The following is an 18,196-nucleotide window of genomic DNA, read 5'->3' on the forward strand; positions in this document are numbered from 1 at the left end:
GAGGTTTTCCTCCTGTTGCACCTTTAAGACCTTTTTACTGTCAATTTCCGTTTCAGCGCCTAATGACCTCATAGGTCCCAGCGATTGGCCTTTGGTCTAAATCCTATATTCTATTCTGTTTTATTCTATCTATTCTAAAGAGGAAAATAGATTTGACGATCTTCCATTGGTTTATTGTCTCGAATTGATTATGACTCCCAGTTGCCTGATGTCCAGGTGATGGGAAAAACAAAATCCCTTCTGTGGAGTGTTACGATGACTTTGCAGATGTTGATAACTGTGATGGGAACTTCCTCGGACATCTGTCTTCCTCAGGCTTCGAAAAGTGCTTGTGCTTGCCGAATGGACGGTGGTTCTTTTCTGGAGGTGCTTTATAACTCGTACCCAGCAACCCTCGAGGTAGGCTTTCACAATTTTCTGCACACAGCTTCCTTCTACATAAACTGGAACACTTTCTATGTTCCTGTGTATGTGAATGAACGTGAAGACTTCCATTAATAATCACACTGGATTCGGTGCTTGATACTATTTCATATTTCACCCGAAAAAAATCTCAATATGTAGACGTATCTGTTTCTTTGTTTGCACTTAGGAAATATTTTGGGTCTTATTCAACACAGTTCCTTGTTTTTAGAAAGGCGCTTGATTTTAGAAAGGAGAGCATGTCGAATCAGTAACGGTCCATTTGAACCGAAATAACATGAAATTCAAAAGAGGATCAGATGTTTTGAATCCTGTTGAAAATGAGACAGTAAATTTAAAAGGCAGTGTTTTTTGGGATAAAATGACGTTTTCAAGGTGATAATCGAAAGAAAAACTGAGACAAGTTCCCAGTAGACACAGAAGATCAATGGAAATTTCGAAGTACAGTGAGGAAGTATTTATTTCTGTCATTGTTCTTCAGTTATCATTGTTATCTGTTTAAGGCCATCACCATCTTCATTAGCTCTTCCAACGCCATGCATTACGATTGCATCACGATCTTTTTTGCTGCTTTTGCTGTGACTTTCAGTCCCCAGTCATCGGACTTTGTTTTGCTCATTCCATATTCTGGAAAGCGGTCTAAAAAGTTAAGTATTCCATATTCTGGAAAGCAGTCTAAAAAGTTAAGTATATCTTAGTTTAACCAGACCACCGAGCTGATTAACAGCTCTCCTAGGGCTGGCCCGAAGGATTAGACTTAAGTGGCTAAAAACCAATTGGTTACCTAGCAACGGGACCTACAGCTTATTGTGGTATCCGAACCACTTTTTAGCGAGAAATGAATTTCTATCACCAGAAATAAATTCCTCTAATTCCTCATTAGCCGGCCGGAGAGTCGAACTCGGGCCTAGCGAGTGCTAGCCGACAACTTTACCGACTCTCCCAAAGAGGAACTAGGTTAGTTGTAGGCTTAATACGAGGTGTCATTTAGTTTAGAGCTAAAATAATGTCTCCTAGAATCCCATCGTTGCCGGGGCTTCCCATGTCCAAGTGTTTTTTTTTTTTTTTTTTTTTATTATTATTGATTCCATGTCAAAAACTAAATCAACTCTTAAGAATGGGGATATTGTATTTTAGCTTTTTGCTCAGTTCCATTAAGGCCAGGTGATTGAAACAAAAAAAAAAAAAACAGCATTTGTGAGCAGCATAGAAAGCCATTTTCGTAATATGCACCTTGCAGGACGGTGGTAATCCCATTGTACCTTGAAATAGACCTCTCTGTCATAAGTTTGACCCCTTTTTGTCAAAATTTTGCAACACGATAGTTTCAACAGCTTAGAAAAGTTTAAAATTTCCTGTTCGCGTTGTTCACTTCATTCACCATATCTCCACAGACCCCAACATTGGAAAGGTTTTCTGAAGTAAGCCCTGGCTATTTTGTGAAAGAGAATTTTAAATGCAAAGAAAAGGGTCAGGTGAATAGCTGAAAGGAATCACTGTTCTTTGTAAGGTTCATTGGTAAAGTTGTTCCTGAACCTCTTTCAGGGACATATGCCCAACCATTACAGATATTATTACTTGAATTCTTGATAGTTAAATCTAAGGTTTCAGTCCGCTTGGGTTTGAATTTCTGCTATACAAAATATGGCTTACTGTAATGTTGAGTGAAAATTTAATTTTCCAAAACATTCTAGTCTATGTGGACTTAACAGAGTAGTTCGCAGGTCGATTTCAAGCGTCAGAGGTAAATAAGGGTCGATAGTAGCCTGTGCAAATTTACCGAGATGTAAAACTGACCTGCTTTGAGTAAAAGAGCTATCGATAAAGTTGTTCAAGAACCGCCTTTTCTAACAGACTATATTTTGTATAACTGAATCACGAAGATATGGAACGTGATGAATGTATAAATAAGTGAATAGCCACGAGGGGAAAAGTGAAACACGGAGTGGTTGCCAGGCCTTTCGACCACTCCGTGTTTCACGTTCCCCTTCGTGGCTATTGCCTTTATTTACTTAGACTATATCATATACAAGTAGTTAACTCGGACAGATGTCCGTGCATGTGTTGCAGTGCGCATGCATGCTTATCAAGGATTATTTCTCGACATGCAGTTGACTGCTTTTAACTTTTATCTTCTCTCTTCCGTCAGGTGAGCATCTGTACCGAAGATCTATTCGACATCATAAGCTTAATGGAATACTCGGAGCAGGACGCTGCGTCCAGATGCAACTACTACGACATCAACTGTTACACTGTAGTTTCTTTTGGCATCTCCTCTCTGAACATCTCTAGATATCTCAACATTACCATACCATCCAGGAGACAGCATTTACACCCACTTCCAGGTAAGTCTGTACCATTCTTTTATGCATTGATTTATGAATGCACGGATCATAACCATGTAGGCATGTCTTGCTTTTTATTATTACTATTATTATTATTATTATTATTATTATTATTATTATTATTATTATTATTATTATTATTATTATTATTATTATTATTATTCAGGAGATGAACCCTGTTCATATAGAGCAAGCCTCCACACAGGGGCTATTGACTTGAAATTCAAACCTTCCAAATAATATTATGGTGTTCATTAGGAATGTCTCATATAGGTAAACACTGCTTCATTTATATGAGTTCCTTACCGTTATCATTTTATTTAAACCTTGATGCCTTTACCCACGTCCACGTCTGAGAGAGAGAGAGAGAGAGAGAGAGAGAGAGAGAGAGAGAGAGAGAGAGAGAGAGAGAGAGAGAGAGAGAGAGTTATTTGGATGTTGCATCCCGAGACATTTAACGCTGACTCAGGCAGGATGATGACGTCATGTGCGGTTTTAAGTGTGAACGCGAATGTATGTCGAGTACTAAGCAGATTTGATACATTATGATAAATGAATCTCATCCATAAAAAAGGTCTTGGAATGAATGTGGTGACTTCAGATTTTTATAGCATATCTTCACACAATAACAAAACCCGTTAACTGTCGAGATGGGAAAAATTTATTGCCTGGTAGGAAAAGGGAATCAGTCTTTCAAGTCGTATTTAATCATTTACCGAAATTTATCGGATTATTCACCCATACGCGCGAGTTGCAGGGCATACAGAAACATACTTATGATTCTCGATACATATCATAAATAGATTAAGCAAGGACGGATATTCAAAGCCTCATGTCATTATATTATATAAATTCACCAGTTTCTCCTTTAGTCATTTTCACGATATCCTTTTGTAAAAGGCAACGCAATAGGTGCAAGTATATATATATATATATATATATATATATATATATATATATATATATATATATATATATATATATATATATATATATATATATATATAATATATATATATATATATATATATATATATATATATATATATATATATATATATATATATATATATGTGTGTGTGTGTGTGTGTGTGTGTGTATGTGTGTGTGTATCTTATATCTATATGTTTCTGTCAATGTAACTGTTGGTTTTAGAATTATTATATGTTGGCTATGGATGTATTTGTATGTACATGTGTTTGTCTGTAATCATAATTATGTATATGTTTATATATGTATGTAAGTGTCTGTTTATATGGGTATGTATTATGTGCAAAAGTATTCGATTGTCATCATTTAAAACCTTGGAATTCACATCTCGTAAAAGGTCAGACATTTCAATGTTGTCATTTAGTTCCAGAGTTCTTAATTGAGAATACGAATTTGCCCGTGGTAAGATGGCAGCCAATTTGCCGTCATTCACACGTGTAAGTCGCGTACACTCTGCTCAAGGCTGTGATTCGTCCGATCAATACAGAAATCGGGATAAACACCTCATTCAAGTTCTAGTTGGAACAGCCTCCCATTCCATTGGCTGGTGGTATTAGATCCTGTTGATTGGTCGAAATCTGTGTGTGTGTGTGTGTGTGTGTGTTATCGCTGTACCAACATACGTTGAAGTTAGTAGGAATCTTATTTTTTATCTCCACTAGGCCCATACCTGCATGCTTGTATTTCCTTCACTCATTTTGCTTGGATCCCTACATGAAAAGATGCTAATGCAAGCACAAACAAGCTGGTTTAGTAAGACATTCTTTATATTTCTACACACATCTCTCAGTTGCCTGATATAAAAAGGGATTCACAGCTTATTCATTTTCATTCTGGAAATTGATTCTGCAAAATCAAGAGTGCATTCTTACAGTGTATATACGTATGTATTAAGACTGCATTCTTACAGTGTATAGCCTATACGTATGTATTAAGACTGCATTCTTACAGTGTATATACGTATGTATTAAGACTGCATTCTTACAGTGTATATACGTATGTATTAAGACTGCATTCTTACAGTGTATATACGTATGTATTAAGACTGCATCCTTACAGTGTATATACATACAGTATGTATTCATGTATAAGTGTACTCTTAATAAGGAATTCAGTTTAAGGCTCCCTTTTTTCTAGGCTTTAGTAGAAATTCAATTTCCAACAGTATTGTATATTTGCAACAAAGTCAGTATCCTGAAGATGTTTCGCAAAGGGTGGAAAAGCTTTCAATCTTATGACGTACAAAATTTTAGCAAATCCGATTTTCTTGTGGATCAGATTTCCAAAATATGATTTTTAAATATGCATTGAATGGTTTGGTTTTTATATTAACACAGAGAACTGAAAATATATCATAGCACCGTTTATGGACGTTTGGAGTACGCTTATAATACCACAGACTCACATGGGCTTTCAAATATCAGCATTCAGAAGTTGCCAAGAAGGATAATCCACAGTTATTTAGTGAAGGGGATGAAAGAGCCAAGGCACTGAATAGAACTCATGTGAGCATCACAACAGAATAGAGATGCTGATACTACTACAGTATTTTTGTAAAAAAAAAAAAAAAAAAAAAAAGACACTTGACAACGTTGAGCAGCTATTCAAACAAGCTGAGACAAAGTTTAAGAAAGCTCTTAGAGCTCTGACGCTTAATTGGGGTTGCAAGGAGTCAAATGAAAGGCAAGCCCCAGTTTGAGAAAGAGAGGAGGTGGGGGAGGGGAGGGTGGAGTGGTAGAAGGCAGGTAGCTCCTTTGTTTTGTACCAAGAATCTGTTTACTACCATAGCTCTTGAATGAGTTGTGGTTTGCTGAAAGGGGAAATGGGTCGGTGGGTTTGCAGAATTAAAGCTAATTCATTTCAAGATGAGAATAACTTGCGTCAGGAACTAAACAGTTGTCCTGAACGGTGCTATACAACTTAATATTATTGTGTTGGAATTCTTTTCTGCGAGTATAGAGATGGTTATCTATGGCCACATAACTATTTTAGTCTGTTTTCTTAGGAAATTATCCTCTATTTTCATTCCCACAGACCTCCTGAACGATCGTCCTCTCTTCAACATCACTTATTACTACGGACCACTAGGCCGAGTTGAAGACATATTCAGAATTCAAGAAAATTATCTCCTGTATTGTAATCTTAACGGTGTACCTACTGTGTATGAAGGTGAACAAGGGTAAGCTGGCATGAATATCTCATTTGAATAATATAATGATTTTTCCCACCTAGATCACCAAAGCATAGTAATTTTACCACCTTAATAATCAAGGTTGCCTGTGTGTCTCACGAAGTAATCAATTGGAATCCTCAGACAGACAGCAACTTAGGGTGTTAGGCAGGACGGGCATGCTCCAGTAGCAGCTTAAATTATTTGATCATCAAATATCCAAAGCTTTAGTTAGCCTTGGGAATAACGAAAGCTGTAGTGTCACCCCAAAAATTTAAAGCTTGTTTACCATTTCACGCTGATGATCACGGTTTTAGTGTGTTGTGCTAGTGAGCAAAGTCTTCGGATGGTTGTATTAACTTTTTATGATTGAATACTGTGTGTGTTAATAATATTTGACATTGAGTGTATACCAGGCAGCACTGGCTACTTCAAGAAGTTTCTTATCACAAATGTTAAAGCGAATCCACGTAAGAAATCTTCAGCATGCACCCTTTACGATAAAATTTTTGGTGCAACGCTAAGAATTTCGTGGACTGTATAGTCTAGATTCAAGTTTAGTCTCCTCCTTTGAAGCTGAAGGTCTTATTCACATGATTTCGAATATACTGTCAATTGTCATTCATTTGAGAAGGACAGTACTTTTTCATAATCAAGTTATGGTTTTGTTTCTTGAATTATCAAATTTTTCATTAGTCAAGGATCTGGTTTTGTTACACGAGCGACATGAAGTTCAGTTTTGACTCGTCCCACGGATGATCATAGCCTTGGTTGCTTGTAAGAAAGAATGAGCTCTTTGCATGATTTTAATCATTTGTAACTGTGTTCATCAAGTAGAGTTTAGGTTACTACTACTACTACTATTTTCCATTTTTTGTGGAAACAACTAATTTTTTAAAATCGTAAATTGTCTGTTATTTTACGAACATTTGCGAGAAGGGTTCTTTTGGCACTTTTTGGAGCACTGTTGTTATTACGCCATTGGATAATTGTGGGTGTACAGTAGCCCTGGCTTAGCCTAACCGATAACTCCTTTATTTCTTTAGCCTCCAGTTTCAAGTTTTTGAACGTTTTTCGGAATACGTTTAGCGTCATGCGGAAATCCTTCGATTCTAATCACGAAGTATGTATTATTCTGTATTTTATTGCTGCTTTCGAGAATTAATCGTGACGCTCTTGTTGTCGAATTTAGACCGAATCGAGTAGTTAATTCAGAAGCAGCTTAAAAATCAAGACTTGAACACTTCGTGACCTGAATCTAGGGTTTTGTTTTTAGCCCTTAATCGGTTCGGAAACTCTACACCTTTTTCGTGACACGGATTTAGGCTGTTAATTTTAACGCTTGCGGGAATGCATGAATGAATGATCGTAATTTGCGGGACGTTATTAAACGAAAACCACTTATGTACCTTCCTGCTCGTAAAGATTATGCTACACAAATTATTTTATATAAACAGTAAGTTTTTTCAGTTTGATATTTTGAAGACATGCTGACAGAGTGGAAGTCCATAATGCTTAATAAGTTATAAGGTGATTTACTTCATAGACTTTTATTTACTGACATCATAAGAGAAGTTTTTAAAGCCCTTAGTTCCATCATATTTCAGACTTATCCTTCCCACTAAAGATTGTCCAATATAACTTTTAATAAATTTCATTTATGAAGGTTTTTTGGGTGTTGTTAATATGTGGTTCTTCGTTTATCATCGTGTTTAATCTTCATCTTCTTACTTTTTGTTACGTAATTACATATTGCTATAAAAGGTGTTTTGTGTGTCTGTTGCTCTACTTACTGTGTCAGTGCGCCATGCGTCTCTCTCTCTCTCTCTCTCTCTCTCTCTCTCTCTCTCTCTCTCTCTCTGACGAAGCTTGTATAACAACACATTTTGAAGGGCATGAAGTCTTTAGGACTTCCTAACTATCCAATGAAATAAAAGACTACCTCTCGCTGCTTGAGGCGGGTCACTACGGGGTCAAGTTGTTTGTGATGATCGCAGCTTAGGGCTGATCACATGGTACTCAGTTTACCTGAGAGAGAGGTGTAAACCTCTCTCTCTCTCTCTCTCTCTCTCTCTCAAAATGCATAAAGCATGTTCGAGTTTTAACCAAGAGGTACTTGATTTCTCTCTCTCTCTCTCTCTCTCTCTCTCTCTGCCTCTCTGTCAATACATAAAGGATGTTGGAGTTTTAACCAAGAGGTACATGCCTCTCTCTCTCTCTCTCTCTCTCTCTCTCTCTCTCTCTCTCTCTCTTGCTCCTGTTGTTATGGACATTTCACTCTGTGGGGATTCTTTAGTGGAGATTATACGAAAATTTGTGGCTGCTTCTTGCTGATGACCTTTACAAAAGCTATTTACATTCAAGTTAATTTAGATCGCATTAGGCTTTTTAGAAATTCACTTAGACTTCTGTGTGTGAATCTCTCTCTCTCTCTCCTCTCTCTCTCTCTCTCTCTCTCTCTCTCTCTTCACGGATAAGACCAATCGTAGACTACTGCTGTCTAGTACTTCTCCCCATTTTATAAAGTACTGAAACTTTAGCCAAGTAGAACAGAAAATTTTTTTTTTTTTTCATGGTCTTTCGTAAAAAAACCAGACTTAAAGTGATAAAACTTGATTACATTAATAATATTAATACACACACAATAATTATTATTATTATTATTATTATTATTATTATTATTATTATTATTATTATTATTATTATTATTCAGAAGATGAACCCTATTCATATGGAACAAGCCCACCACAGGGGCCACTGACTTGAAATTCAAGCTTCCAGAGAATATGGTGTTCATTCGAAAGAAGCAACAGAAGGTAATGGGAAATACCGAAAATCAGTTATTAGAAAAACAGATCAGCACCTGACCTAGGCCAGAAAGCTACAAAATATTGCACATAACAAAATCAAGGTTGGCTGTACTTTAAGGTGGTTTGGTCATGTGGAAAGAAGGGGAGGAGCCTGAACCCGGAAGTGAGAGCGTATACGAGAAAGGTGAATAGTGCATTGTGTAAGGATGTTGTCTATGCTGCTGGTGAGCCTTTTTATGTAGATATATGTAGCGGTTAAAGTTTTGTAAGTTTTCTGCCCTGTGGCTTCATCCACGATTCAGTAGTTAAAGTATGTTTGTGTTAGTAGCTCGCTTTTTCTCTGAAGCCTCCCCATATTAAAGGTAACGGCTGAATGGTGAAAGAAATACGATCATACATGCATACATCAACAGTATACATACAGACACATGAAGTTATACAAATTGCCCGTGATTACAAGAACTTATGCATAATAGTGTAGTGTGACGTTTCATCCAAGCGCTGATAAATTCATCATGCCATATTATATCAATTACTTTTTTTGTTGTTGATGATTCTGAGTCTTCTGTGTATATATAATTTTTTGCATAGTTTCTTCCAAGAACCACGTGTCCTCTTAGGGAATTTAAACAGTCAAAGATAAAACAGGAAGAGTTTAGACAGTTCTCTGTTTCGGCAACGACTCTTATTCATTAATTATGATTCGAAGTAACTAAAACCACAACCTGTGTCCTGCCCATTCCCACATTTGCGTATGGGAAGGTATCGTGTGAATGATAACAAGGCGTGGGCATGCACATTCCTATACAATTGCTATACAGGCACAAGATTGCCGTGCATTGATTCAAGCACAGGAAATGTTCTGCTTGGCCAGTAGGTATGGAGTGGCGTAAACAGTGTGCTTGGCACGGCGTCAGCATCCGAGTGTGTTGTGTATACAAGACTGGTTCAACTTGGTGCGATATTTTTTGTTTAATTACTTAAATTTTTCGCGCGGTCTTCGTCCTCGTGCCTTTATTAGATAAACTGTGATAAATGTTAGTGTTGTTGGTGAGTATACCCGTAATTTGCAATTATTTTGGGAGGAATCTGACCTACTGTTACAGATAGCCTACATCTCTGCGGCGATAGGGGAGAAGATACTGTATAAGCTATCTTTATCGTAGGTAAGTATCACAGTAATAAATTTTATTATGAATATATTTCTGTGATTACTTGATTAAAATTTACTTCATCAATTTGAACATTTATGTTGTTACTGAAAAATTAATTGACTGGTCAGAGGTGTGGCTGTATGATTATTTATTTACATGTTTGTGTATAGAATGGTAGTACCAACAGTAATTTCATTCCTATTTTATTTGCTTTCTCTTACAACCTAGCAGAATACGGAAATGCACTAAAATTAATTATAGAAACGGTGTTTAAAATTGAGTTTTTTTTATTCTATTTATAATTATAACATTTATTTATATAATTTTTGCACCCTCCCTTTCGCCACCTGATCCATTATTTTGTCTTGCACGTTGGTTAACTCTATTCCTGAGTTGACTCCCGCCTACTTGTTCTAACTTCGAATATCAGTGAGAATAGATGAGTAACTCGGTGATACGTATGATAATAATTCAAAAGAACAATTATAATATTTTTACTTTTAAAATACAGTCTTGTTTTCCCCCTGATTCCAAGGAATTCGGCTACGGTAATGTTTTTGTTTTTTAAAATGCTGTCTTGCTTTCCCCCCTGATTCCAGGGAATTCAGCCTCGGTAATGTTTTTGTTTTTAAAATGCTGTCTTGTTTTCCCCCTGATTCCAGGAAATTTAGCCTTGGTAATGTTTTTATTTATAAAATGCTGTCTTGTTTTCCCCCTGATTCCAGGAAATTTAGCCTTGGTAATGTTTTTATTTATAAAATGCTGTCTTGTTTTCCCACTGATTCCAGGAAATATTTGCCCCTGTAATGTTTTCATTTTTAAACTCACGTCTTGTTTTCCCCTGCATTCCAGGAAATTCAGCCTTGGTAATGTTTTTGTTTTTGAAATTTTGTCTTGTTTTCCCCCTGATTCCAGGAAATTCAGCCTCAGTAATGTTTTTGTTTGTAAAATGCTCTCTTGTTTTCCCCCTGATTCCAGAAAATTCAGCCTCTGCAATTTTTTTTTTTTAATGCTGTTTTGTTTTCCCCCCTGATTCCTGGAAATTCAGCCCCAGAAATGTTTTTGTTTTTAAAATGCTGTTTTGTTTCCCCCCCCCCCGATTACAGGAAATTGAGTCTGGGATGCGAATGTCGAGGAAACACATCTGGAGATCGTTGTCAGTGGGGGGGTGTGTGTTCCAGGGATTCTGAAGCAGAGCTTTGTTCAAATCATGGACATTGCAGGCGAGTTTTTATGTTTCTCTACTAGGTGGTCAGTCAGCCTGATCTTGTCAGTGCATAAAAATCTTTGGATACATAATGAAAGGCTTAAGAAAATTAATAATGCTTTCATTGAGGTGTTGTCCTATTAAGGAACTCTTTAAGACGAGACAACTGATTTCACATTACTGATGTCGTCTTCCGACTGCTGTGAAAACAGATTTTAAAATTTCATCTTCGTCAGTTTAGCTGTATGATACAAAAACTGATTTATTCATATAATTTTATTATATGAATAAATCAGTTTAATTTTAAGACGTTTGCTAGATATACAGTAATGCTGTACAATACATCATAGATAATTAGATTTAATTTTTAAAAATTTAAGAACCAACTGTTAATGCTTCTTAGAGGTAATGGGATATTAAACAATGCCACTTGAAAATTTTATGGCATCTCTAATAAAGTATCGTTCAATATAAATCAAGATGAAACTTGCAAAATCCTTGTTTGTTTCAGCATAGTTTCCAGTGAATTTTTTTACTAAACGACGCTTCAGAACGAATGAAAAGTAGGGGTGGCCCTTAATGGCGTAGCTTTCCAAAGCATGAAGAATGACACCAATTCTTTAGGAAGAACGATCGATTCCCCTTTTCCAGGTACCAGGCAGGTCAAGTCGTGTGTATATGCGATCCTGATTACGTCGGATCGTTATGTCAAAATAGGAAGGAAGCTTTAGTTTCAAAGGGAAAGGGTAAGTAAGAAAAATATATGTTTGCCATTGAATAAATTAATCTATTTAGAATAGGCAATAAGCTCTGATAATTGGTTAGATACTGATTTCTTTCATTTTCCTAAATGCTCTTGGTGGGAAAGAGTGAGATGACCAATCATTGCTTTTCTGTGCGTGTTAGGATGATACCATGAAAGTAGAAACAGAAGCTGCATCACTTTTTCAAGTAAAGTTTGGTGTTGAGGGGTTAAAGTATGCCAGATTAGGGGCGTGTGTTTCACAGGCTTTAACTAGTTAAATCATATCTTCATCTGTGATGTAGAGTCGTACCCTAATTTGTCCTCATATCTTCTCTCCCATCTTTTGTTTATATTTTGTAGAGAGCTTTTGAACTTGAAATTATGTCACTGAAGGGTAAATCAATGTGTTTATTTGATTTTTCAGGGAAAAACTTTTATTCATCCTTATTCTAGTTTGCTTATTGAGATTCGTCATTTTTTCAGATTGTGGTCGGCGACTGAATTGCCAGCATAACTGCCATATGTGGAACGGCTCTCCGTTTTGTACCTGTGATCTCGGATTCACGAAGAATGGAACTCATTGCGATGCCTCAAGTAAGAAGGTTGTTTACTGTGTTACCGTTTCAGGATGAAACTGAACTTTTACTTTCGCACCTCGAAGTTCATTTACTGGTAACCAAGTTAAAAGTGCCACAGACTTGCACAAATTAAAGGATCTACATTTTTTTTTAGATTTTAAGAGAAGCAATGAAATAAGGAGGGATTGCAGCAGCAAACAGAACAATGCACTGTCATAGCTCACTTTTCTTTGGGATAACTCTTTAACTTCTGTGTTAATAGGATTTGTATTAAAGCATTTCTGGCTGACCTGTTTTTTCAATATTCAATCAAATTATCCTTTTCAGAACTTCTTTGGGATGTCACGCTAAAGTTTGAGGGCCAATATAACTCTACTTCTATCAAGAAACAGGTAGTAAAATGTCTCTTAGCCTCTGTAATGTGCTCAGATCTTGCAGGTGAATGCGATACTGGGTATAAAAGAAAATGAGGTATTACTTGCTTAATGAATAATGACAATCTTACAGATTCACATGGTACTGACAAAACATGGGTTGCCAGAGAGTCTAGTTGTCATATCACCAAACAGTAATAGGTAAGATTCATATTGTATATTGATTTTCACTTCCGTTTATCTATTGTGTAGGGATTTTTTTTCTTTACATTTAGATTAAGTTACTATGATTAGCTACTTACTTAATGGAAAAACAGTATATTGAGAAGTAATTGTAAATAAGCAATCCCAAAGGTATGTAGAATCTGCTAGTTACACTCATCGAAACGATGCATATTTAGTTATTACAGTGACCTCTTGTAACTTCTCGATTTCTTTTTTTCTTTCTTGATACGTGTTAAGGTGAAGCTTAGAATCTGAAAGGGGAAATGTAAAATGAATGGGTTTAATTACATTGGGGATGGATGTTTTTGATCGCAGATATTTTTCTTATGATGGTTGTTAGCACACTCCATAAATTCTTCTCATCAACACTTTCTTAATCATAACGGAGTATCCTGTTCAAAGTTCTAGGGAAGGAGCAAAAGCACACTTCACTGTGGAGGACCCACAGCTGTCAAAATTGCCCCAAAAGTATGAATGGGATGCTATTTTCAATACCTCAGTCACTCTGGATAAACGAATGCGCTTTCGAGATGTCAAGGTCAGTTCCACATAAACCTCCTGGTTTTACAGCCCTTGTTGTTTTCTATGTCATGTTGGAATAAAAAAAGAGAGTTAGTGCAGGATGTTAGGGTTATGTAGGAATTTGTTTTAAAGTTTGTTTCCCTATCGCTAGAGATGAAGTTTTTTTTTTATTTGAATATATGTAACAGTGGATGTATGGCTTGTGCCACTCAAACCACAGTTCCGCAGCACTCTTCAGTCCTCACCCTAACCTTAAATCTCATTGAAAGTCCCCAGTAACATTTGCAGTCAGTGTTTCTAGATGCACTTGTTAGATAAATTTCTTTCTAGTATTGTATGATAGTGCCAGAGATTACAAATTATAAAGATAAAAAGCAAAAATAATTATTTTAGGTATATGTCAGCTGTGGTATTTTCACTGGGGAACACTATCTTGCCAGATTGTTCTGTACTGTTCTTGACAACTATGTTTGTAGAAATCATTTTTCTCCACTAACTTTAATATAAAGAACTTATTGCATGTCCCAATCATTTTGATTAGCTCACGGCTGATGCCACGGACTCCAGTCTTACTCTGCGTTGCTCTGTGATCGGTACGCCTCCCTTACAGTTCAGGTGGTACAAAGATTCACATCTCATACTTGTCAGAGATGTTACAGATGAGTCAAGGTGAGTGGCCTATCTTCTTATTCAGTACTGAAAATATAGTTTTCATCATGAATTAACTTTCGTGTTTGAAAATATATGATGGTTTCCATTGTCTCTACTCATGTAGTCATGTGTGCTTTGCTTTTTATAGCCATGGAAACAAAACTAAAAAGAGCACTTTGTAAAACTTGTATGCTACTTTTAAAGCATTGATGCTGATGAAATACTAAATGAGGGGTAGAACATTTGGTAATCAATAAAAACGTAAAATTTATTTTGGCATGATGTAATTTACATTACAGTATTTATGAATAGATAATTTCCTATCACAGTAGTGTGTATGTATAGTTTTTTTCATTCAGGTTGTTGTACTTCTCTTAATTCAATATTGGTAGGTATCCCTACAAAAGCAAAAGCCATATATTTTGGCCCTTATCTGTTTCACATACTTCAAAAAATTAATCCACACAGTCTCATTCTCTACCATTGAAAATGATGTGGTTTTTATATACTGTAACATTAATTTGTATATTAAGCTAATGAATATATCAGTTCTTATGCTGCAGTTTGGTAACTTCCAGTAAATTTGTGATTGGCTGTAAGATTTCAAAAAAGGCAGGGTCTTATTTTTGGGTATTTCTTTATTCACAAAAGAAATTGGGTGCAGTGCAATGCCATTTTCACAGTGTTGCTACAAACCCATTCACATCAGTATTAAATGGAATACGGGTTGTCTGTGTGGTGTATTTTGACATTTCCCACGTGGGTAAGAATTTAAGAAAGTCTCACAGCAAGAATTCAGGTAGTTGAAAAATTAAAAATTCCATGAAATAAAAATTTAAGAAATTAAAGACCATGGAATAATACTGTGGAAAAATTTTCTTTAAAAGCAATCACAGATGAAAGGTTAAAAGCCCTGGGTCTGATTGTATGAATTTGTTTGCAGTGAACAAAAAACACTAAATATAAATACAGGTAGATATAAATACTGTAGATGGAATGATGTTAAAGTGTAGAAAAACATAACGAAAAACACAAGAAAATGAAGATTCAGTTAGAAATTGAAGATTGTCTTACTCTAGACCTTGACACAAGGTAAGGTACACTTGACAACAACCTACTTATCCAGTTGCATTTAATGAAGTTCCTCAAAGAAAAATTAATGCAAGTCCTAATAGCTATGAGGTTCAAAACAGTTGGACAAAACCTAACCACTATGACATTACCTTATTTTTTGACATTGCTGAGTTGAAATGTTATAATAGTACAGTGCTACTACTACATTACTAATGCTGTGGTAATTGTAATTTGATAAAAACACTGACTGAGCAACTTAATAGAAAGGACAAACTATGGAACATATTTTTTGAAATTCTTATCAATTATTCTAATAGATAAACCAAAGAATGTCACGAGTAAGAGGTGGTCTTTCTTGACATCAATAAACACGATCAGTTATTGCCAATGTGTACAAATCTCTTTACAAACTGAAGATCAAAAAAGAGGTAATGGAAACAGAAATGCTTTCACTTACAGTGTATTGAATGAGTATAAAAATTATAGAATTTTGAATATAACTTATTGATAAACTTTATTTTTAGTTGTTGCGAGACAGTTGTAGATTACGAGGCTGTCCAGGTGCAGGTATGGAGAGACTCATACAACAGGATGTTCACCATGGTTGTCGACTTGAAGAACTACAACTCGGTCGTGGACTGGGGCACATACACATGTGAGGTCACATCTGAGAATGAGACCAACAGAAGTAGTTCTGTTATCAGTGGTATGACAAGGCCATTTGAAATGGAAGTTTCACCTAAGGTCGTCATTGTGGGAAAGGTTAGCATACCTCTTAAAATAACCTAAAAAAAATACAGTAGTTTTCAAACTGTCAGATGTTCAACATTGCTTCATGAGTTGGTGTACTTTGCTTGCTAAACCTTGTCTTTTTTAGGAGTAATGTGGATGATAGTACAGTATAGGATTATGCATTTCTCTCTAGTCTTTAACAGTTCAGTTTATAGAGAAGATATGCAAAGGATACTTGGGATTTTGTCATCCTCTTGTTAGTTGCAGTAATGCAACTATCACCTTCACCATTTCCAAACAGTTTTAGAAATCTTGCTCTTCTCCTATCGTGCAATCTGTTACTGTAGTACAACTGTCCCACTTTTGATCTCATTCTGGCTCCCACTTTCCTGTAATTGATCCTTATGTATATACGTACACTTCTGCTGTCCCTATCACACGCAAAGCCTTTTGCCAACTGTATGCATTTCTTTATTTCAGTATGTTAAGTCTGGGTAGTTTGGCTAGAGATTGTCCTCTAGACTAAGTATTCAGCTTCTGAAGTCTATAGTTCTCAAGTCTTTGAAGACAGGAATAGCCTATAAGCCAGATAACACCCTATGTTTTCCTTATGCTTTAAACAGATAAACTTGCCGCAGTATTTTGCCATCTGTTTTTCATGCCACCAAAATATAACTTCATCGCTTGTTTTTAACAGAATGATGACTTAAAGGTGTTATGCTCCACTAAAAACATGTGGTATGGAGGCAATCATTACTCTGTTACATGGGAAGTTTCTCCTGACGATGCTGTTGGGAAGTTCACACCTAGATTGCTACACTGGAAAGGGTCTGAACTTACTCTCTTCAATATCACGGTAAGTATGAAAATTAGAATTTTTTTTAACAATCTTTGTTACACAATGAGAAATTTGGGGTTGTAAGAAAGTTCTTAAATTCTCTTTGTCATGGTTTTCATAATTTCATTATTTTTTTTCATATATTTATTTTTTCAGGTATTTACAGTTATTGGTCCTTTTGTCAAAACTGTAATGTAAATTTTTTATTTGTAAATCCTTTGAAGGTTGTGATCGAAATTTAAAAAATATTGTCATAATATAGTACAGTATATAACTTCAAAGGATTTACAAAGAAAACAGTGAAGACTTTGTTTCGTCTTGTTTTATGATGTAGTATTCTCTCTTTCTCTCTTTCAAGAAAATAATAAGGCTCGGTAATATTCCTGTATAAGAGACACCTTTTTTTTTTTTTTACAAGGGAATGACCAAAGTAATATCAAACAAATAAACATAAGAACTATGAGTTCTCATAATTATTGTGTAACTTCAATACTGTTTTTGACTCCGCAGGAATCAGTGCATTTAGACTGTTACATGAAAGACTACAGTTGCTTGGGAGAAGATGCAGTGTCATCTCGGGTCTTTGTATTGGGTCTCAAAGGTCCTTATTGCCCAGCTACTGTAATAGATGGCATAAAAATGCCAGCCATGATTGTAAGTCACTTCTCAAGTTTTTGTGCAAAACTTTTCATTTATTTTTTATTTCAGGTAATGTTTCAGGGTCGTGGGTCACTATTGAAATGTAAGTAGGTCACTCAATTTATTCATTTGTTAATTGTTGTGCCAGTACGTTGTCTCAGATGAATGGTCTTAAATTTTTTGTTTGTTATCTGCAGTATTGTTGGTGACTTATATAATGATTACTGTATAGTAATTTCTAGCAAAGAAATAGTGCCCACATGCTATTTGTGAATGCAATGATAATTTTTTTTTTAAACATCTGACTTACCTGGTAGTTATATATATAGCTTAAGTCCCTGACGCGCGGCAGAATTTCAAAACTCGCGGCAATCGCCGATGGGTAGTCAGGTGTACCACTAGTGCGCCTCTACCCAGGTACCTTGAACCATTCCAACTGTTCTTCAGATCTTCCCTGCCGCCATACCGGTTGCATCGTTAAGAATTTTGCCTGTTTGGCCCGTGATTTTCACAGAGTTTTGGTGAAGTACACTTGGCTTTGGCTTTCCTCGTTTTTTTTGGATTTGATTTGGATTTTCTGGATTTGTTAGATATTGTTGATTTTGACCTTTGCTCGCTTTGGATTTTTCTTACGATTTTTTCACTTTCCAAGATGTCTGACTCTGCTTCGAGTGTGAGAATGTGTGTGAGGGGGTGTAAACCCGGCTTGCTAAAGCCGC

The 18,196-nt window shown here is 36.0% G+C and overlaps 1 protein-coding gene across 5 annotated transcripts in view; it reads left to right on the forward strand.

Annotated features, from left to right (window-relative positions):
- LOC136837369 (uncharacterized) overlaps positions 1 to 18,196 on the forward strand; it is a 53,197-nt gene that overhangs the window by 7,489 nt on the left and 27,512 nt on the right. For all 5 annotated transcript variants that reach the window (XR_010852669.1, XM_067102124.1, XM_067102126.1 and 2 more), the window contains exons 2-13: positions 2,573 to 2,768; positions 5,793 to 5,937; positions 10,999 to 11,115; positions 11,751 to 11,845; positions 12,328 to 12,438; positions 12,750 to 12,814; positions 12,930 to 12,997; positions 13,424 to 13,559; positions 14,085 to 14,212; positions 15,793 to 16,030; positions 16,698 to 16,856; positions 17,349 to 17,492. Coding sequence is in view for 4 of the 5 variants with exons in the window: in XM_067102124.1 (XP_066958225.1) it covers positions 2,573 to 2,768; positions 5,793 to 5,937; positions 10,999 to 11,115; positions 11,751 to 11,845; positions 12,328 to 12,438; positions 12,750 to 12,814; positions 12,930 to 12,997; positions 13,424 to 13,559; positions 14,085 to 14,212; positions 15,793 to 16,030; positions 16,698 to 16,856; positions 17,349 to 17,492 (1,602 nt within the window). In the remaining variant the exon portion in view is untranslated. The remainder of the gene's footprint in view (positions 1 to 2,572; positions 2,769 to 5,792; positions 5,938 to 10,998; positions 11,116 to 11,750; positions 11,846 to 12,327; positions 12,439 to 12,749; positions 12,815 to 12,929; positions 12,998 to 13,423; positions 13,560 to 14,084; positions 14,213 to 15,792; positions 16,031 to 16,697; positions 16,857 to 17,348; positions 17,493 to 18,196) is intronic.

Source organism: Macrobrachium rosenbergii, chromosome 59 (assembly GCF_040412425.1).
Source record: "Macrobrachium rosenbergii isolate ZJJX-2024 chromosome 59, ASM4041242v1, whole genome shotgun sequence".
NCBI lineage: Eukaryota > Metazoa > Arthropoda > Malacostraca > Decapoda > Palaemonidae > Macrobrachium > Macrobrachium rosenbergii.